We start from the raw sequence: 21,039 nt of genomic DNA, 5'->3' as shown, positions 1-21,039 counted from the left end.
GGCTGCCCCATCCCTGGAGGGGTTCAAGGCCAGGTTGGACGGGGCTTGGAGCAACCTGGGCTGGTGGGAGGTGTCCCTGCCCAGGGCAGGGGGTGGCACTGGGTGGGCTTTAAGGCCCCTCCTCACTCAAACCATTCTGTGACTAACACTAACTGGGGTGTGCCGCTGGCTGGCGGGCTCCGGGGAGACGGGCAGCTGCCCCTGCCCCGGTTTACCTCCGCCGAGCCCGTGTCCTTCCCCGCCGCGCGGCCCGGTTCATCCCCCGGCCCCGCTTCCCGTTGCCCGGCCTCGGTTTCCCGCCGCCGCCAGAGGGGGCGCTGCCACGCGCCGCGCGCCGGCTGATGCAATCCCCACGCGGAGCGAGGGGCGGGGCCTCCTCCCCGGCGACGGCCCCCCGTGCCCAATGGACGGCGGCGGCGCGCGGCGACGTCGAGGGGGCGGGCAGGCGCCTGCGTCTTTGGGGTGGCCCCGCCCCTCGGGGCTCACGCAGGCCGCGGGCGGGTGGAGTCGCCGCTTTCGGCCCCGCACCGCCATTTTGTGCCGCCGCCTGCAGCAGGATGGAGTCGAGAACTCGAGGGAAGCCGCCCGCCGACCCCTGCGACCGCCGACCCGCAGCCCCTCGACGGAGCGTTGCTCCGCAGGCCCCGCCGCACCGCTGGGAACGCTGAAGAGTCTCCTCAGCCCGCCGCCGCCGCTCATGGAGCCCAGCGGCCGGGAACGCGGCCTGGGGCGGGCCCGGCTGGGCATCGCCGCGGCTTGGCCTAAGCTGGCCGGGCCCAGCGCGGCCCCCGCCGGCGCCTCGCCCCAGGCGAGCCCGCCTTTCTCCTTGCTGCGACTGATGTCGCAGCTCCTCTCCCCGCTGCCCGCTTTGCTGCAGCGGCTGCTGCCCGGCCCCACGCTGAGCAGTGCCCTCTGCCCCGCCGCCGGGCAGCCGCCCGCCAAGGGACCCCAGCCGCCGCTGCTGCTGCTCCCGGAGCCGGCCGCCTCGCTGGACTGGACCGAGGAGACGCTGCCGTGGCCGGAGGAGGCCCTGGAGAAGGGGGGAGAGGGCGGCACGGAGCCCCCGGCGGGTCTCTGGGGAAGCGGGCTGGTGCGGAGCCTGGTGCCCTTCCCCCTACGGCGTGTGGACTGGTACGTGCTGGGCCCGGAGCAGGGCCAGGCCGGCTCCTCCGGCAAGAGCCATCTGCCCCAACCCCTGCGAGCCGACGTCCCCGCCGAGGCCTGGCGAGGCTGCCCTGCCCGGGGCGGCTTGCCGGAGGTTGAGTTCCTCTGCAGCAAGCGCTTGGCTTTTCTCCAGCGGTGGCATTTGGCGAGCGGCGGCCTGGCCGTGCCAGAGCCGGACCACGGCTATCACAGCCTGGAGGAGGAGCAGCACCACAAGGGTGTTTGTCAAGAGGTAGAGGGACGGCGGGAGCAGCGGTGTGACACCGGGGAGTTGAAGCAGCCCGAGGAGCCGAGTGAGTCAGGGAGACAAGCTGGAGGTGGTCCCGTGGAGCAGGAGGGGATCAGGGGTTCAGCTGAGAAGGGAGCACTTGAGGCAGAAGCCTTGGCTGAAGAGGATGACAAGGACTCCGAAATAGAGCAAAACCTTACATTTTCAGCCAGACCTGTCTGTGCAAATAAATTAATAGACTATATCATAGGGGGAGCTTCCAGTGGGGAGGAGAGTGCGGATGATGAGGAAGACTGGGATGATGATGATGATGACGGGTTTGACAGCGAAGGGCTCCCCTCTGATTCAGATGCTGATAGCCAGGACGGGGAGAGGCTTCATCTCTGGAATTCCTTCTACAGTTTGGATCCATACAACCCTCAGAACTTCACAGCCACCATTCAGACATCTTCCAGTGATCCGGGAAAGGATATGTCGGATGTGGAGGAGGAGGAGGAAGATTCTTCATGGGCAGAGGAGTCCTCAGGCTCACCTCACCCTAGTTCTGAAGAGGAGGACGACTGGGACTGTAGCAGTGTGGATGAGGCAGAAAACTTGAAACTTTGGAACTCGTTCTGTACCTCAGATGATCCATATAACCCTTTAAATTTCAAGGCAGCCTTTCAAACAGCAGAGAAAAAGGGGACACCTGGTTTAAAAGGAGCAGAGAGGCCGAGTTTGGTTGTTTCTGAGCACAGTCACTTAACTGTCTGTCGGGTGCAGCTGGAAAAACATAACTGTGGGGTCACTGACTTTGTGCAGCATGGCATTCTCTCTGGTGAGAAATGTAGAAGTACCAAGCGGAAAAAGGTATATACTTTGTTTATGTTTTTGTGTTTTGGGGATGCTAAAAAAAAAAACCAAACCGAAAACCAAACAACAAACCCACGTTGCGTGAGGTACGCAAGTGGGTGAGGTTACTTGTGCCGGGATTCCAGCCACGGGGGAGGCAGATCATGCCCCCATGAGCTTATGGTCTAATTATTTGGCTGAAATGACTGTGCCTCATCATTTACACGTGATGGTAGATTTCGTAATTCAGTGACACAGAGCGGGTAACTTCTTTAAATTCCGTTTCTAGTTTTCATTCTATATTTGTGTTGTAACGTAGTTTTCGTTATCGGAGAAACGGATGAGAACTGTGATGTCAGTTTTTCCTCTGGAAAGTACACCTTTCTGTTATGAATAATGTTGATAAAGTATTTTAGGACCTTTGCGTGTGTAGTGTAATCGAGATGTAAAGTATTCTAAACATTTTTAGGACTTGTGATAAGCCTGCTTGAGTTACAAATGTCTTTTGAAATAGGAAGAAATCTTGTGTTGTGGGTTAACGCATGCTACAGTAAGCCACTGAAGTCTCAATAGAGAGTATAGTAATACTCCCATTTCCATTTAAGAGACTATTACAATTCAGCAGCTGTTTATTAAAAGGATGTAATCTGGAACTGGGCTTTTGAGCGCAAAAGTTAGTTGAGTTAGTGCATTAGAAAACTTTTTAATACATGTAATAGGATTCATGTAAAGAGTAAGAAACAAATTCATCTTCTCATGAGTTTTATCATACTACGGATGTACAAGATGGCTTTTCAGGTGCAATGTCTGAGTCTTGCCTGATAGTGCAAACATTTTTATGAGTTGTGATACCAAGTCCCAGGGTAATACACTAGTATAACAAGTTATCAAAATAGAAAAGTTGTATAATGCTTGCTTTAGCATTCTTACAGTGGAGAGATTTGTTTTCTTCTTTGAGAGCTTGACTTGTAGGTAACTTCGTACCTGTTTTTGCTAGGGCAAGTGGCATTTAATGGTTCACACAGGATAAATTATTATATTTTAATCTAAATGGGAAATACTCAAACAGTTTTTGTAAGAGGTCCTCTGTAACTGAGAGCATCTGTCTGAAATGCTGCAAGGTAGCACTGATGAGCCCTGCTGTAAGTTCATACTTCTGTGACCTAAAATGTTGTTGCGTGTCAAGGATGTAGTACCTTACCAGTAGTAATTTTTTGACTAATTTATTGCTTGAGTCTGTGCAATCTGTTGACATGGTGAAAGAACGGTGATCTAGCCGCAATATTCAGCGTGATGTTACAGAATCCAGTAATTGTGCCCAAGGGTGTCCTAGACTGATGTAAAAAGGATGTAAGGTAGGAACTCACAAAGGGATAGGCTGATGTAACAGCTCCGTGTGCCTGAAAGCAGAGACTTAATTAGGTCTGGCTGCTAAACATCAGAGATTGCTGAGCAGTGACTGCAGTGACCAAGGTGTTCCCGGGAAATCCTCAGGCCGTTCATCCTGCTCAAGGCTATTTCCTATCTGGCATCCTGCAAACAAACAGCAGCAATATTCCTGTTTGTAGAGTCGTAAAACCTGGGAGTGTTTTGTTTCAGTTGCGAGTTAGCAAATGCATTGACACTACGTGAGGATGTGTGGGCTCTGATGCCCCTGCCTTTCCCAGACAGCTCGGCAGTAATTTGGGAATGCTGCCCTAGAATGGGATGACTTCTGGAGGTTGCTTTTGCACAATCCCTTGCGGCTCTTTATCCTCAACTGCTGATTATTCCTGTAGGTCATTTCTTCTGTAACTGTTACCTTCATGTTTTCTGTGAAGGTTGGAAGGTGACTACCACAAAAAGCAGTCTCACTCTACACTCATTGTGTTAGTGTGAACTGGGTGTGAATCTAGGGTTCTGTGTTAATAAAACATGGGGATGGAGCAGCAGGTTTTTTGTACCCCCCAAGTTTCTTCCTGACCTTCCAGAGGTAGCTGTTCTACAGCAAATTTGGTGGAGTTGTCCGTAAGGACAGTGTTTGGTTTGTCTTGAAGAATCTGTCCTAGTCTGAGAGCTGGTGGATGCTTCAGTCTTGTGCCTTTTGTACAGCTAAGTGAAAGATTCAGTAGGAGCCTGAAATAGTCTGGCTTTCGCTTATCGTTCTGTAACAGAAAAACTTAAATCCTTAGCATAGTGGTAGTCTAAATGCAGTCAAGTTTAGATCCTGAGCCTGTAAATTTCTTTGTTTTCTTAAAATAGCTTAATAGTTCTTAAAAATGGCAGAGAGTCAAAGTTTTCCTGTGTATTTTAAAGTGCCGTGACTTTGACTTCATTTTGTTGCATGAACTTAAAATAGACTGGAATTTGATCCCAGCTCTGAATAGATGGGTTTGTTCCATCACCTAGTGACGAGTGTTGCTTCCTTATATGTAGCTTGGTGTGGTTTCTTTTTCTGGTGCTGAAGTACAGGCTGACTCACACGATTACTTATTCCACAGAACAATGATTCTTCCTTTTCTTATTATGTGAGCTTCAGTAATCAGAGGTGTTGGCCGGTAGCATATTTCTTGCCTTAGGTGAGTGTCCTGGCATGTCCCACTGAGTTACCTGCTTGAACCGTATCTGTGTAAGGTTATAACCCAGTGCTGATGTCAGGGTGGGTGTTATTTCACAGGGAACACTGTGTGATCTGCCGTCAGCCTAAAGAGGCCTCTTAGGCAGCAGTTCAGAAACTCTAGTAGTTTGAGCACTACTTTTGATAGAGGGAGAAATCAGCAACCGGTGGCTTTTAAAGCTGAGAGGTGACGTATACTCTGGCCTGGGTGGTGCAGAGACCTAGCATGAATTGGTAGCATATCTGAGGCTTTTTGCTATTTTAGGCATTTAATAACTTCTGTTAAATTTGTGTGTGCAAATAAATATGAAGCTCCTTTTTGCACGAGTGTTTGACTAACGCTTTACTAAATGACTTGTCTTTTCCAGGTAACCTTCCTTGAAAAAGTTACTGAGTATTACATAAGCAGCGAGGAGGATCGTAAAGGACCCTGGGAAGAGCTTGCACGAGATGGATGCAGGTTCCAGAAACGTATCCAAGAAACAGAAGAAGCCATAGGATACTGCTTCACGACAGAGCATAGGCAAAAAGTATTTCATAGACTCCAAGAAACCTACTTACAAGAGGGTTGATCTCTTCTAGCACCTTAAAAGATTTGGTAGTTGCGTGACCCTACGCACTCACGAACATCTTCAAAACAAGAAGTGGCAGCTGCATGTGCTATTTTGAAATGGGGAGAAAAGTGTGATTTTAACAGGTTTTTTTCCCCAGTTCGATATTCAGCCAACAGATATATCTGTGTGTCCCATTTTGGTATCCAGACAAAACCTTTTGATTATCATCAAGGGTAAGGATGGTGTAATTGCATTCCTTTTAAGTAACACTTGAGGAACAGACTGCTTTAGGTTAAATCCATTCCAAAAATGCCTTGTCTGCCGTATGTGGAGAAGTGGTGACTATTTAGTTGGATTTTTGCACTTTGAAAAAGCAAAACCTATTTTGAAGGAGATATTTATGGGGCTCAGAACCTAGTTATTGCAGTTTTGATTTAAAGTTTCTAGAGGTATGTGCTACTTCCTTGTGCTTCTCCATTTTCTGACTTGTACAAAAGTCTCAAAATTTTGTTAGCTAACAATGTTAACTTTACTGCAAAGCAGATAGTTTATTCCTTCCTTTTAAGATCCCAGTTTTGCATGTAATCTAATGTTTGAGTGTTTATGTAATGCTTTGTTGTTTTAATATTTCAGTCTAGCACACTGGGGGATTCAGGGGAGCTCTGGTGCACTACAAGCCCTTTGGTTTCTCGTTATTTAAATAAATACCTTTACCCAGTACTGTTCCAAAGGGTGTTGGCTGCTTGTGCACCAAACCTCTTTGCTTTCAGGGCAATGAAAGGCCTCGCCCTGATCAATAATTAAAGCTTCAAGGTATGTATCGAGGCTATGGCCGATAGTTTGAATTTAAGCCACGCACAGGGAACTAGGCCCTAGTTCTTCTTAATCTTAGAGTAACTTTGCCGTAATTGATTCTGCTTTTTGAAGATGGGATTGAAGTGGAGGATTCTACATATTTCTTGTATCCAATATGCTTGTTTTGGTACTTTTGAGGAGAATTATCTTTGATTTATGGAAATCTAAGGCTACAAGTTGCTGTGTTCTTTACCAAAAGCCAGTATTAATACCTCTATGCGTCTGCACTTTTGTTCATCTGGTACGGAAATAACATTTCACACTTAGGATCTGAAAGTTGAGGTCCTCAGTGGAAGAAAAACACTCCTTATTTATGTTCCTAACTTAAAATGTTTAATTGTTGTTTCAGTCAAAAATAGAAAAGCAACACCATTTGGATATGTGTTTGGACCTGAAGGATGTTTTGTGGCTGTTAGCCAAGCAGGTATGAGGTCATGCAATGGAATAAATACCAAACATCAAAGAGTTCTTATCGTTTGCACAAAGTTGTGTGAATAAATGATTTGCTACTTGGTTCAGACTAGAATTGTTTCCCTTTTTTTTTTTTTTAAGGGAGAAACCTAAAAACTTCAGATTTGTTATCTCATTAATGGCTTCAATTTTTAATTCGAAAGAAGATTACAGATACAGAAAAGCTTCACAGCACTTTACTGAATTTTCTGCTTTATCATGCTATCTTTTTGGCCATTATTTTTAATTCTGTCTCAAATTTCAGAGTTTTTGAGTTTATTCTTATTGCATGATGTATTTTCTTCCCTTTCTCTGCTACACATTAGAAGTGTTACAGTTATGAACTCTACACAGTAGAGTTGTCGCATAACCTTAAGACACAGCTGAAACTCGAGCAGCTTTATGGACTGGCTGCTTGGGAGCAATGCAGCAATGGCATTCGTCATCCCCATGGCATAAAAAATAATTGGATTCTTCTTTCCTACAAAAGACAATTTTAGTTGTGAAATTCTAATCCTTTAGGAGTTAATTTTCCTGTATCATTTGATAACAGCCGTTCTGCTTTTTAGTTTAGAAAAAGCACGCAGGATGACAAATGTAGAATTACAGTAGAAAATTTGTTGACTTATGGTCCAAGTGTGACTGATAAGTAAAAACGCTGTTCATTGCTCTTGGCAGAATATTCTATAGCAATTTTTCTGTCACTCTCCTAGTTTCTTCGATCTTGGAGAAACTTGTTGGTGCTTCAGTTATTCTGGACAACTCACTTGTTTTCCTGGTGCTTGTGAGGAGCTTTGGAGTGGTGTGAATTAACACCTGCAAATACTGTTTGCAGAAGCTTGGAAAAAGCTACAGCTGGAAACAACCAGAACGGACAAATTGGATGTAAACTAGATTAAAAACTACTTCCAAAGCGCTTCTAACATTTGAGAATTTTTTTTTTTTCCAGTCTGCAGTGTATCAAGCACTGTGTTCTAACACTGCTGATTCCCACTCAAACATACCTGCTTGGGTAGGCTGTTCTGCCTCTCGTGTTTTCAAAGTATCCAGTGTAAGGTGACAGCTAATTAACACTAAATTCATCACCGTAAACATCACCTCAGAAGAAAGCTAAGCTTGATTGTCCCCATTTTCCCTATAACGTACCTTAAAATGGTCATACAGAACGTGTATGTGTCAGTGCTTTGAGTGAGACAGTAAAAATAACACTTGTTGAACTTTAAATCAAAACTGTAATTATCAGATTTTATTTTTGTATAATTTAGAGAAGTTAGAAAACCTTCAACATTGGCTTTATACAGATTTTAATTGATTTGTGTCAAGTTTGTTGGGTTTTTATATCTAAAGTTATATTTCTGTACATAATAAAACTATTCAGAACTAATCTGTACATTGTAATAAAGATATTTGCAAGATAATGCCAAATTGTTTTTCTTTGAAAGAACTTAGGGGAGACATCAGGTAACGGGATGAAAGCGTGATTCATGCACGTTTGTTTAGCTTTATCAGAATGTGAACTATTTTTTTCATCACCTTTGGTGTTTCAGAGGAGGTTGTGGTCATTTAGAAGCAGATGCTCTTCCCTGTGAGTTTCCTTCCAAAAGGGCTCCTCGGACTGATGAAGCTTTTAAACTAAAATACAAAGTGTGCAAGTGCAATTAGTTTTATTCAGATGAGGTGTTGGCTTGGTGTACACAGGGATGTTAATGTTTTGTTGCCCTAATTGAAGCAGAGTATCGGAGATTTGGGGTTAGTTTGCTCACTGGTTAGCATAATTTTAAATATGAATAGTACGTGGGTTTGAAGGCATTTCAGGGTGGGGTTTTTTGAAGTTTTTTTGAGGTTTTGCATTAAAACAAATGTGAGGTGAGTAGAAGTCACATCTACTCGTTTTTCGCTTAGAGAAGAGCCCGAACACTTCCCTCTGTTTTAACGCAGCGTTGGCCTATAATGCAGACAATTATTTATTCCTTTTGGGTTTTTTTAATGAATTGGAGTAAAGCGTTTGGTGAGGAGCTCAGAATACACGTGAGCATGGGAAGGTGGCAAGGCCCAGTGACACTTAATCCTGCGCAGCATTATCCAACATAATTGTTTTTAATGATTTTTTATTTTTTTTTGGTTGGTGTGTGAAGCTACGTCTATCACTCCGTGGTTTTTAGACTAGGGAATACCATGATTTTGGCAGAGTTTTCCAGGAGCGTGGAGCCCAGATGCCTCGCAGGAGCTGGGCGCTCTCTGGGGCATCACGCCCTCAGCTGGGGGCTCTTTGCTGGGTGGGATGAAGGAGGCTGGAAGACGAGGGTGGCGACAGGATGTGGGCTTCATTTCCCAAAGTGTTTTCAGGCATAAATCGGCTTTTCCAGGGGTTTCCAGTGGGATACTGGGAAATGAGGCTGGGCTGCTGACAAGCTTCCTCCGGAGTGGTGATGCTGGTGGCACGCTCACCGCAGGTGACATGGTCGTGGCGGAGTCGTCTCTGGAATGAGTTCAAGGGCCACGGGGTTCGTCACCCCTCTTCCAGAGTGACGTTTTGGGGAGAGCTTTCGAGTTATCGGTTGTTTAGTTTATGCCTTAAAGAAAAGTGCTGCTCGGAGCTGAGAACCGGAGCAGTAGGACAGGCTTTTGCTCCTGTCTTGCAGCACGAGCCGTGTCTCACCCCGTGCTTACGTCTCCTCCAGGCATCTCAAACCTCGTCATGCGGTATTTGTTTCTATAAAAGTATAGTGGGCAGAAAACTGCTGGACTAGGCATGGAAAAAACACTGTCTGAACTTCCTGCAATACCCCCTTTAAAACAATGAACAAAGCTGAACATCGTAATTACGAACTGCAGTGGTTTATGAACCACAGTGGGTCGGGGGTTTTTTAAAGCCACATTCACCTGTTCTGCTGCCTCTAGAATCTGCCTTAAAAAAAAATGAACGTTGTAATTTCTTTATTCAGTAAAAAAAACCCCGAACATTGTAATTTCTCTTTATTCAGTGAGATAGCTTAAAGAAACAGCGTGCTAAATAAAAGCTCCTCTGTATCTGGCAGCGCATCCAGATGCCATCTGGAATGTAGAAACCCTGCTGGGATTTCTTTATTCTACCAGCACCGAGGTCTGCCGTTGGAGTTTAGTTGACAATTTATCTGTGTGAGAGTAGAATTGTTCTTGCTCTGGTCGCTGCATCTTCTCCCCGGGACTTGAGAACTTGTTTGTCAGCGAAGCGCGTGGGGAGTAAATGAGCTGCTATTTCTGTAGTCGCTAGTGACTGCGTCCACTGAAATGCCATTTGCAAATTAATGGTGCTGCGGAGCTGGTTTGGTCCTGCAAAAAACAAGTTTCTTGTGAAACCGGGAGGCAGGAGAAGGCGCTGATGACGCCGAGTCGTGACGTGATTGTGGTTCCGGGGAGAGTCTGCTGCTTTCCAGCCACGTGGCTGTAACTCGGGCGTAATCCAAAGTTTATTTCAGCATGTTTGGTGCTGGTGGGAAGCGAAGCCTTGGCAAAGCTGCACGTTAGTCGTGGGGATATGAAGTATTAGAGCCTGTTAGCAGCAGGCATCCATCTGCCCCTCCGGCCGATGATGTTGGCCATTAAACACTGGCTGCTCCGTAGCCGCCCCGGCTGTAGGAGCACGTCGGATATTCATCGCTCTCCTCGTCCTCGCCTCTCTTTGCAGGATGGCGTGCGGCGTTTTGCTAGACTCAACTGGCTTCTCCGCTCGTCCTGTTCCCTTCACTAGCCGTGTTGCTTCTCGCAAGAAAGAAATAACCCAACAAACCCCCCCTGCCTGTAGAAACGTACAGTTTGGGGTATCCCGCTCCGGCAGGGTGGACTCAAAGCTTTGAAGCGGCTGTGGGAAGGGAGGCCTCAGCACCGTTTACTCATCCAAGGGGGGCAAGCGTGGTTTGCGCTAGCCCATGGGCTAGTGTCCTCAAGCTGCTGAAGGTAAATTCCCCCACCTGTGTCACGGATGGGACTATCCTCAGCTAAATCTAAAAGCCTGGCTTTAGGGAAGATAGCTGCCACAAAGGGTAACTGATAGGTACGGAACAAAGAAAGGTCCTGCTTGGAAAACAGGGCTTCGGTGGGTCCTCGGAGGTTTGGTATGAGGAGGGAGGTGTTTCCTATGGCGCTGGAGCAGCTCTGCCTCCCCCCTGCTCCCGAGAGCCCGGGGGGAGCTGCTCCTTAACCCTGGGAAACGTCGGCTCCTTTCTTTCTCCGACACCCCTGGACCGGGTCCCTCAGCAGGAACGGAAAATAGCTACGGGCTGCAGCCCTTCTACGTGCGAAGGGATACCTGGGATACCCGGGATATGGTCCCAGGTCTCTCGCGGGGACTGTGTGCCGAGAAGAAGCAAAGACCCAGCCAGGGACGCTTGGATTCGGCGCCTTTTCCCCTTCTCCTGCATCCTGCTGCTTGTTTTAGGCTTGCTGTTTCGGATATTCGGAGAGAATTTAGGCCAGATGCGAGGTGAAGCGCGGCTCCTGGTGACAGGGAAGCGGGAGCAGGTTAAAAAGATTTGACGTCTGGAGCTGGGGGGGTGTTTTGCTGGCGCCTTTCCGTGCCTCCTCCCGTGCTGGCTGTTGGGAGCTAATGGTAACGAGCCAGTCCAAGGGTTTGGAGTTCCCCGGGGCCGCTGTGGGAGCGGTGCGTTGCTGTGCCTGGTGGTAAACGTGCGACTGAGATTGGTGATAAAGGGCTGTTAAACATCTGCCTGCAATCTGGGCGTCTGGGCTCCGGCACACCAGCCCGGTCGGATCCACTGGGCAGCACCCACCACCGCTCCCGGCAGCGGCGTTCCCTGGCACCATCCATCAAATTATGAGCAGTTTACAACCAGACGTAAAGAATATGAAGCAATTAACTTTCTTTTTTTTTTTTTTTCGCTTAGCAACACTCATTCGCTTGAGGTGATTATTGGTCTCTGTGCTCGAGCTGGGAAAGCCAAGAAGGAGCAGCGCTCTCCTGTCTTGCCCCCCTGCTGCAAAGCGTGGTGGTGGGATGGCCACCGTGTCCCCAGCCTGGCTGCCGGGTGGGGACTTTGAGTGGCTGGATGGGCTTTGTGGGGAGTAAAGGGGGGAGGAGATGCCAGATTGAAGTTATGGGGGCAGGCTGCTGTCTATTGACAGTGAGGGAGGGGGCACAATGTGCATCATAGAGTGGTTTGGCTTGGAAGGGACCTTGAAGATCACCCAGTGCCACCCCCTGCCCCGGGCAGGGACACCTCCCACCAGCCCAGGTTGCTCCAAGCCCCGTCCAACCTGGCCTTGAACCCCTCCAGGGATGGGGCAGCCACAGCTTCTCTGGGCAACCTGGGCCAGGGGCTCACCGCCCTCACAGCAAACAATTTCTTACCCAGATCTCATCTCAATCTCCCCTCTTTCAGTGTAAAACCCTTCCCCCTCGTCCCACGGCTCCCCTCCCTGCTCCAGAGTCCCTCCCCAGCTTTCCTGGAGCCCCTTTAGGGACTGAAAGGGGCTGGAAGGTCTCCCCGGAGCCTTCTCTTCTCCAGGCTGAACCCCCCCGGCTCTCTCAGCCTGTCCTCACAGCAGAGGGGCTCCAGCCCTCCCAGCATCTCCGGGGCCTCCTCCGGCCCCGCGCCAACAGCCCCGTGTCTCTCCTGTGCTGAGGACTCCAGAGCTGGACGCATCTTGGGGTGCATCAGGTTGGGCCTGGTGGAAGCCCCTGGCCGACTCGCTCTGCAGCTGCATTTCTGGTCTTGTTTCTGGGGAAGCTTTTGTCCAGGAGATGGTGCCAGAACCGTATGACAGCGCGGGACTTGCAGCCGGCAACGCTGCCGGGGGCCATGGCCACCCCGTGGCACTTCTGCCCCAGTGGGTCCCCGTGGAGCCCCCTCCCACCCGCCCTGCGTGGTGGCCCGAAGGTGCTGTGCCGCCTTGCTCCGCAGTGAGCGTGGGGGCGGGTTGGGCGAATGTGGGACAAGTGCACAATAACCAACCCCTTTCCGTGCAGAAAGGCCCGGTTTTGTGACATTCCTAACGTCTGACCCACCGGGGCTCCGCGCAGGAACCTTCCTCGCCCTTCCTTCGCCCTCCCCGGCGGGGCAGGTCACCCACGATGGGCTGGGAGCTGGGTGTCACAGCAGCCGGGGCCAGACGTCCCCTCTGACCACAACTAAGCCGCAGCGGTGCCGGTGTCACGCCGCCGCTCCCCCGGCACAGCCCTTTTCCGCGTGTTTCGCTCCCTTCGCCTTTTGTTCTCGGCGCAGTCCCACTGCGGCTCGGAGCGAGGGCTCGGCGCTGTGTGGCTGGAGGAGGAGGTGGCTGCTCTGTGGGGAGCGTGGTGCCAGGTCCTGGCTCATCGGGAAGCAAAATCCTTCTGCCCAAACCACCATCTCACACACAAGGGTGTCCTGGTGCCACCGGGATCGCCAACGGCCGCACGTCTCCGGAAGATGGCTGATGTGCTGGGGCTGGTTTTTGCCGTAGCAAATACATCTGCTGAGCTCCATCTCCTCCCTGTGCCCGATCCCGACGCAAATCCACTTCCCCTCGGGTGGGTTTCTGCTCTGAGGATGGTCCCGTGGGAGACAGGTGGCTTCCCCGTCCCCCTGTGTCCCCACCAAAGGAAGGACACTAAAGGAAGGTCCCCATTAACGGAAGGACACAGTGCACGGGGCAGTGGTGGCCATGCTGCCACGGCCGATGATGGCCGATGCTGTGGGAGCCTCCCTGGGACCTGTAGAATTCAGATTCACTAGAAATGCTGAATATGGGTGTTTTCACAAAGAAAACCTCGGTGTGTGCCCGCTTGCTGTCCCCTTCCTTCCTAGCCTGGGTGGTTGTGAACAAGGAGCTTTTAAAAGGATTTTAAACCAAATGAAAACAAAAAGCCCGGCTGGTATTTCCCCTTTGAATTTCCATTGGATTAAGATATAAAGAAATAGGGGGGGGAAAAATTCTCTTGTGGAAAGCAATAAAAGCTGATTTATTTACCTGGCAGGAGGGAGCCTGGAGCTGCTTGGGATTCTTGGCTGAAGGTCCTACAAAGCCCTCCAAGAACCTCGGCATTATTTACCCTGGGGGCTGCACCGGCTCCTTCTCCCTTCCGATGCCGTTTCTGGCAGGGTTTCTCCTGGGGTTGCCACAGAGAAGCGAGGGGGACCCTGAGAATACGTGTGGACAGGGAAATGCACCCCTCCCTGGGGGTTACTAGAGAAGGAAGGAAATCTTTTAGCATCAGATGAGTTTATCTGGCAGGGACCCTGACCCCGCGTACCCTCCAGGTACGTGCCACAATAACCCCGGGGTGGCGGGAGAGGTTTTGCCCTGGGCTGCAGAGGGAGCTCCTCGCCCTGAACCACAGCGTGGGCTTTTTCGCTGCTGGCTCTCTTCAGGTTTCCACTTCACGTCTATACCAATGAATCGGCGGCGGTTTCGAAAGCTCAGCCCTGAAAGCTCTACGATGGGGAGATCTCGGCGGAGTCTCGGGAGCGGTGCCCGGAGCTGCTCGCAGACCCGGCTCCCCAAAATGTTTGATTAACGCCGTGTGTGAGCTATAACGCGGGGCAGAGGCTGCTCCCCCTAAAGAACCCCCCGTCCGCGAGCGGTGGCAGGGACTGGGTGGCCGAGAGGACCCGGTGTCTCCAGGAGAGCCATGGTTATCCCCGCGGTGCCTCCCCCAGCGCTGAAATAGGATTAAGGCAGCTTAGGAACAGACCTCTCACCGCGTTTGACTTTATAAAACTATTTCTGCCTTGAGCCAGCAAGTGCCACAAGCCATCCCTTGGCCAGGGCTGGCTATCGGGGTTTTCCCCAAAAAAACCCACGATGGAGAACAGTTTAATGTGGCAACTTTGTCCCCCGGTGCCTATTTTAGGTGAGCAGTGGGGCGTCCTAGCTGCCAGGTTGAGTGTCCCTGGGTTGAAGCACCACCACTGCTCGGGTGCTCCCCGGGTTTGGCCACAAGCATTAATTAAGCTCTGGGATTTCTTGGCTGTGGTTTGGCTCCGGCATGCAGACCCTGCGTGGCTGCAGAGCCAGGGGAAGTGGAGCTGCCTCCCTCGGGACCACGCCATCACCTCCCCACTCTTGGGGTCATGCCGTCACCTCCCCGGCCGTGGGACCATGCCGTCACCTCCCCAATCTCGGGGTCATACCATCGCCTCTCCAGTCTCCAGGCACATGGCGGAGTCCTCGTGGTGGTTAATGGGGCGGTGATTGAGGTTTATCTCTGCAGCCGGGGTCACAGATGGTAACGTGATAAAGGTGGCAACTCCCCATCCGCCCCGGCGTGCCCGTAACCTAACTGGGGCAGGCAGGGAACGCTATCCCTGTTCCGCCCAGACCCAGGCAAAAAGCCCGATCTTTCAGAAAGCCAAACGTAATCCTGGTGAGCTGTGGGGGTCTGAGCGCTGGGCTGTCCTGAAGCCGCATCCACGGCACAGGCAGGACACGAGCTTGGCCCACGGTTTGCAGCCAAGGGTTTCTCCCACGACATGGAACTGATGCCCAGGACCACGGCATCGCTCCCTGCTACGCCGGGGTCCCATCGGGTGCTCTCCCGACAGGCTCGCTGGGACTAACCAGACGTGTTTTTCCTACCCAGTGGTTCAAAGAACCATAGGAAGAGCCTTCCCAAGGCTTTGGGTGAACTGGTTTCCCCAAATCCTGCCAGGGAACTGCTCTGACGTGGGGATTGTGCTTCAGCTCGGCAGGGCCAGCCCCTTCCTCCCTGCTGTGGGGACCAGCTCCTTCCTTTCCACCTCTCAAGCCTCTCCTGAACCAGCAGCTTCCCCCTTGTGCCATGACAAGCTTTTGCAAAGTCACCGCTGGGACACAAGGGCAGTCGCCGCCTTCGCAGTCGCCCAGCCCAGGTGCCTCCCAGACCCCACCTTTTCCCTTAAAAGACATTTAATTGACGGCTAAGAACAAGCAGAGAGAAAATACCCATTGGGTAGCTCCGAAAGCGCTGCAGATAATCATCAGGGTGCCCTACATACTGCCTCGGCTTGGCTGCGAGATCAGACGGGGAGAAGAATTTGACATTGTTTAAAACGAACAGGAGAGGGAAGTAACAACTCCATAATTACTCACCCCGAGTTAATTGACGGTAATTACACCGAGTAGGCAGTGGAGGAAGCTGTGACGGGCTAGCCCCGAAGAGTCACTTGGAGAGCCGTGCTGGGAGGATGCCCTCTGAACCCCGGCTCGCAGGCGGGGTGGCAGCCCGGCTCCCAGGGGGTTAAGCCGAGGGGTTTGGTTGGGATTTTTTTTTTTTCTTTCCCTCCCTCCTGGGTTATTTGCCGCAAACGGAGCCTGGGTGGAAGGTCTGAGCTGAGCAAGTGTTTGCTCCTGAGGGGGACCGGCAGTTGTTGGGCGCTTCCCGAGCTGGGTGCTGTCTCTCCGCGCGGCGCGGGATCGCTTCTGCACCGCGGTGTCGTCCCCCCCGCCACCGCCGTCCCCATGGCGGAGGACATCGACTGGCTCGACCTGCCGGGCAGGTGGACTTACGGCGTCTGCGGGGACGGGCGCATCTTCTTCATCAAGTACGGTCCTGCCTGGCCACAGCGGGGGCTGCCGCGGGGACGGGGGTTAAGATGGGGCTCGGGGGGAGCCGGGTGCGTGGCTTGGGGGGGGCTACAGGGGCTGGGGGGCTTAGTCCGGGCTGGGAACAAGGGGTACCCCCTGCTGCAAGCCTCTGTGTCTGGCTGCTTTCCTATCACACACGGTCATCTCTCCTTTCCCCCCACTTCTCTCTCCTTGGGGCTCACCGCTGTCCCAGCCTGCTGGATGCTGTTCCCTTCTGGACCTAAAATCCCCTCCTTCCATTCCTTTGGCTGGAAAAGTCACCCATGTTGCAAAGACACCCTTCCCCAGTGATGGGAAGGGGCTCCCTGGGCCACCCCCGGGTGCTGACAGCCCCGCTCCTTGTCTTTCACAGCGACGAGACCAAGTCCACCAGCTGGGTGCACCCCGGCACGGGCTACTCCATCCAGAGCGGGCACTTCTCCTGCGCCGGTAAGGGACCATTCCTGGGTCTCAGCATTTGCCCTCTGCTCTCCCCGGACACTGATCGGATCCTGGGGGTGTGGAGCGAGATCCTCCAGAAATGCCCCAGAGACCCCAAAAAGCTGAGCGAGCAGGAGCTGCCTTGCAGCTGGGGAGGGCTGGGGGACTTCAAACGATGCCCGAGGCAATGCTGCATCTCTGGGGCCTGGGGTTTCTCGCTGGAGACATGTTCTCAGGGGGCTTTTAAGAGTCCCCTTCCACAGAGAGACTCCCTGCAGTCTCTGAGACCTGTCACTGATGAGGAGGGGACCCAAGCTGCTTTAAAAACGCAATTTGAGAGTAGGAGAGCCAACCACGGCAGGATGCAGCACCCCACGAGTGCCACCATCATCCCGTGGCTCCCTGCCCGTGAGCTCCTGTCCCTCTCTAGTGCTGCCTCCTGCAAGGGGGGGTCTCCTCCACGGTTGCCTCCTGGTGAAGTGGGCCCTCGGTGCAACGCCGAGCATTGCCAACTGTCCAGCGGCAGATCCTTTGGGCAACATCCCAGCCCGCGGCAGGGAGGGGAGGGCAGGGGCTGCGCGGGGCGAGGGAAGGTGACCGCTGCTTCTGCCCTGTGCTTCCAGGGCTGCCCCGAGGCTGGGAGGTGGACACCACGCTGCACGGGGGCTTCTACTTCATCAAGTAAGTGAGAAGGGGCTGGGGGAGGAGAAGCTTCACCTTCCTGCCCGCCGGCGCCATTGCACCCTCGGAGGATGCTGCTCCCTGGGCTTGTCTCTGCCCAGAGGCAGCCGCTGCCAAAATCCTGGCGAGCGTGGCACGGGCTGCGCCGATCCAGCCTGGTGGAGGACCAGGGCAGTGAAGATGTGGTTTGGGAGGCTTTGGAGCACAGCGGTTCCTGGAGGATGGGGCCAGGACCCGTGCTTCTGGTGCGTGCCGAGGTTTGGATGGGTGCCCGTGACCCTGCTGTGGCTCGTCCCACGCTGCTGTGGTCACGGCTGTGGTAGTCCCAGCAGCTGGACAAACCCTGTTTGGTAGGCATGTGCTGGGCCACATCTCAGGGGCTGCTTGGATGCTGTGCTGAGCGAGCCCTGCGTACACGGGCTTTTGCAGGGGGCTAAAGCTCATCCCGACACAGCACAGCGAGGCCAGGCTGGGGCTACCTGTCCCTGCGTGGCCGTGGCAGTCCCCGTACGCGGTTAGCAGGGACCAGTCCCAGCTCTGGGCTATGTCCCGCACCTGGATCCTGTAACCGGTGCTGCTGGGACAGGTGAATCTCGCCCCGTCCCTGCACACAAGGCAGCTCCTGTGCCAAGTTACCGTTTCAGATGCAAATGCCTCTTCTAAGGGCTCCAGCAGCTCCAGGGTGGCGTGGGCGAGACAGCCAGCCCCCCGCCCTGCCTCATCCCTCGGGGACAGGTCCCCCGGAGCCCAGTGGGGACTTTCCCCAGGGCCCTGCGGCAGCCAGCCCTTGTGGGAGGGAGCTCAGTGGTGCAGAAGGTCCCCGGGGCACACAGCACCCGAGGCAGGCGCTGCAGAGCTGGCTGCGTTCACCAGGGCGAATGCAACAGGAGCGTAACTCAGTGAGGATCTGGCCCGAGGCGTTGCTCCGAGAGCCCCGGTTCATCCCGGCGGGTGGTTTCCCATTACTTCTTGCCCCCTCCCTGCCTCCAGCGCAGGGACTGGGACCCCGGCGGGGTGACGGTGGTGTCTAGACAGGCTGAGCTGCAGGTTGCCGCCGTCTCGCCTCGCCTGGCGCGGGGCTCCAGTTTCTGCTGGCTGAGGGTGTTCCAGTCGGGATCTTTGAGCCCGTCCCTATCTGGTTTCTCTGTGTGCTCAGACGGCAGTAAACCCGGTGAGAGCAAAGATCCCAAGGTGGGCTGGAGCAAAGCGCCGGGATTAGCCGGTCTAATCTGCCGAGCAGAGCCAAGGTGTCCTTGAATCAGCCCCGTGTTGGAGTCGCGCAGCCACAAACGTGGCCAGGAGTGGGGCTGGCTGGGCGAGGGCTGCGGTGGCCAACCCCCGGGTCAGGCTGGAGCTGTGCATCTGCAGCACGTCTGCGATGCTTCTCCATGGCAGCGACCCTCTTCCCCTGCAGCCGGCCGTCGCTGCGTGCTGGTATTATCCATGCTCCTTGTTCCCTGTGCACCCTGCCAGCTGGGAACGCCGCTGCCGGGCAGGGAGAGGGTCCGGGCTGGAGGTGGGGGGCTCCGACCGGGAGCTGCTCCCCCCAGCCCTGGCTATGGCGGGCTGCGCTGGCTCCTGCCTTTGCGACAGCACCCACCAGGTGGCATTGAGGCTGGCGCAGCGGTGCATGCCCCGCACGTTGCCGCACACGTGTGCAGGGCCCAGCTGCGGGGAAGGGACCCGCTGGCTCTCTGCGATGCTGGCCACCCTCCCACCGGTGCCAGCCCAGGGGGCGGGAGGGCAGCACCCATCCCCACGGCCCGGCTGGGTGCTCCTGCAGGGAAGCGCCGCTGGTGAAAGGGCTTTTTTTCCATTCCACTCCTGTCTCCAGCTCTCTGCCGGCAGAAGGAAAGGCCCCGCTGTGTCTGTGCCTTCAGGATGGGATGCAACCAGGAGCCGATGTGGCAGCACCGGGCACCTCTTGTCTGTGCGAGGGGGTAGGGAACAACCGGCCCCCCTGTGTACCTGTCTGGGGTACACACGTGGCTGCACCCTTCCCTCCTGGTGCTTAGGGCTGCCAGGCTAGGCTGGGGGGGCTCCCCCGAAAGCACCACAGCTCCCCAGTTGCTCATGAGCTCCCCAGGCTGTTTTGCGGCTTTTGGGGCTCTCCTGGGCGGCAGGAGGGCAGTGGGGGGTAGAGCTGCCCCAGCAGGTCCCCGCTGCCTGCGGAGTCGCTGGGGACGGTGACCTTGGAGAGGGAACGACGGGCAGGCACAGCGTGTAACTTTGGGGATGCGGGGGTCCCTCTGCTGTGGGCTGGCAGGGAGGGAGGATCTTGCCATTGATGGGGAGGGGAAGGAGGGAGAGATGCAGGATGAAGAGCATCCAGTGAAAGCCAACCCCCTCCCCAGCCCCTAATGCCGTGTGGCTAATGGGGGGATTATAGGATCAAGGGCAGCTGCCAGTTTTTTCTTCCTGGAGAGCCCACGCCAGCTTGGGGGAGGAGGAGGAAGGGTCCCTGTGGGCTGCGGGGTCTGAGCCTCCGGCTGGGTGCGGGCAGGGTGCCGGCCATGGTGGCTGTCAGCTCTGACGGGCAGAAGTAGGGCAGTGCCATAGATCAGGGCACGATGCCATTGCTGTAGGGCTGGAGTTTGCAGCTCCCCAGCGCCTCTGAGCGCCTGGCTCTGCAGCCTGGGAGTCACCCTGCCACCGGGCCAGCGCTGGGTGCCTGGGCAGGGCTGGGGAAGGGTCCTGCCAGCCCTGCTGGGGCCGTCACTGGCCCTCGGCACAGACCGAGTGGTGGCCTTTGTGCCACCAGAGAACAAGCTGTGTTTGTTGAGCTGTTTTGCTGCCTGTTCTCTGGGTGCTGCATCCTCTCCCTGCGGGCAGCTCTCCCTGGGGTGCAGAGCCTGGGGGTGCTGCCTGACCCTCTGCGGGGGGGTCCCATGGGCCTGGCTGGGAACTGATGGGCTCCCCTGCCCTGAGAGATGCGGGGGGGAGCACGGTCCGGGCTGCCCCCGTGATGCTGAGATGCAGGGGGGAGTGTGGTGTGGGCTGTCCCCCCGATGCTGGGATGCAGGGGGGAGCACGGTCCATGCTGCCCCCCTGATGCTGGGATGCAGGGGGGAGCACGGTCCACGCTGCCCCCCTGATGCTGGGATGCAGGGGGGAGCACGGTCCTGGCTGTCCCCCCGATGCTGGGATGCAGGGGGGAGCACGGTCCACGCTGCCCCCCGATGCTGGGATGCAGGGGGGAGCACGGTCCTGGCTGTCCCCCCGATGCTGGGATGCAGGGGGGAGCACGGTCCACGCTGCCCCCCTGATGCTGGGATGCAGGGGGGAGCATGGTCCAGGCTGTCCCCCCGATGCTGGGATGCAGGGGGGAGCGCAGTGCGGGCTGCAACCCCCAAGGGATGCGGGCTAGCAGCACGGTCCAAGCTGCTCCCCCAGGGATGCAGGGGGGTGTGCGGGGGGGGGCAGTGTGGTCCAGCCCCCCCCTCCAAGTGCTGCAGGGGGGGGCCGCACGGTGGCGGCTCCCCCCCAGGTGATGCCGGAGGAGGGCGGTGCGCTTCTCCCCCGCACCCCCGGGGTGATGCCGGGGGTGAGAGCGCGGGGGGGCGGCGAGGCGGGGGCGGCGGGCGGGGCCCCCCCGCCGTGCTCGGTGCCAGCCCGGCATCACGTGCCGCTCGGCGGCCCCCGAGCATGCCCAGCTCCGGCTCCGGCTCCGGCTGGGGCTCGGGCTGCGGCTCCGGCTCGGGCTGGGGCTGGCCGGG

General features: G+C 54.6%; 1 protein-coding gene across 4 annotated transcripts; it reads left to right on the top strand.

Annotated features, from left to right (window-relative positions):
- The first annotated feature begins 498 nt into the window (after positions 1-498).
- Positions 499-8,097, top strand: PPP1R15B (protein phosphatase 1 regulatory subunit 15B). Of its 4 annotated transcripts, XR_012584363.1 has the most exons (4): positions 510-2,242; positions 5,189-5,607; positions 6,579-6,653; positions 7,393-8,097. XR_012584363.1 is itself a non-coding variant. In XM_074564278.1 (2 exons), exons 1-2 carry the CDS (start codon positions 698-700, stop codon positions 5,390-5,392), a joined length of 1,749 nt encoding a protein of 582 aa, XP_074420379.1. In that variant the 5' UTR covers positions 499-697; the 3' UTR covers positions 5,393-8,097. The 4 variants fall into 4 exon arrangements, 1 of the variants encoding a protein (XP_074420379.1); XR_012584361.1 differs by having other exon boundaries at positions 6,579-8,097; XR_012584362.1 differs by having other exon boundaries at positions 5,189-6,653.
- The last annotated feature ends 12,942 nt before the right edge of the window (positions 8,098-21,039 follow it).

Source organism: Larus michahellis, chromosome 21 (assembly GCF_964199755.1).
Source record: "Larus michahellis chromosome 21, bLarMic1.1, whole genome shotgun sequence".
Taxonomy (NCBI): Eukaryota; Metazoa; Chordata; class Aves; order Charadriiformes; family Laridae; genus Larus; species Larus michahellis.
This window is presented reverse-complemented; position numbering and strand designations above follow the sequence as displayed.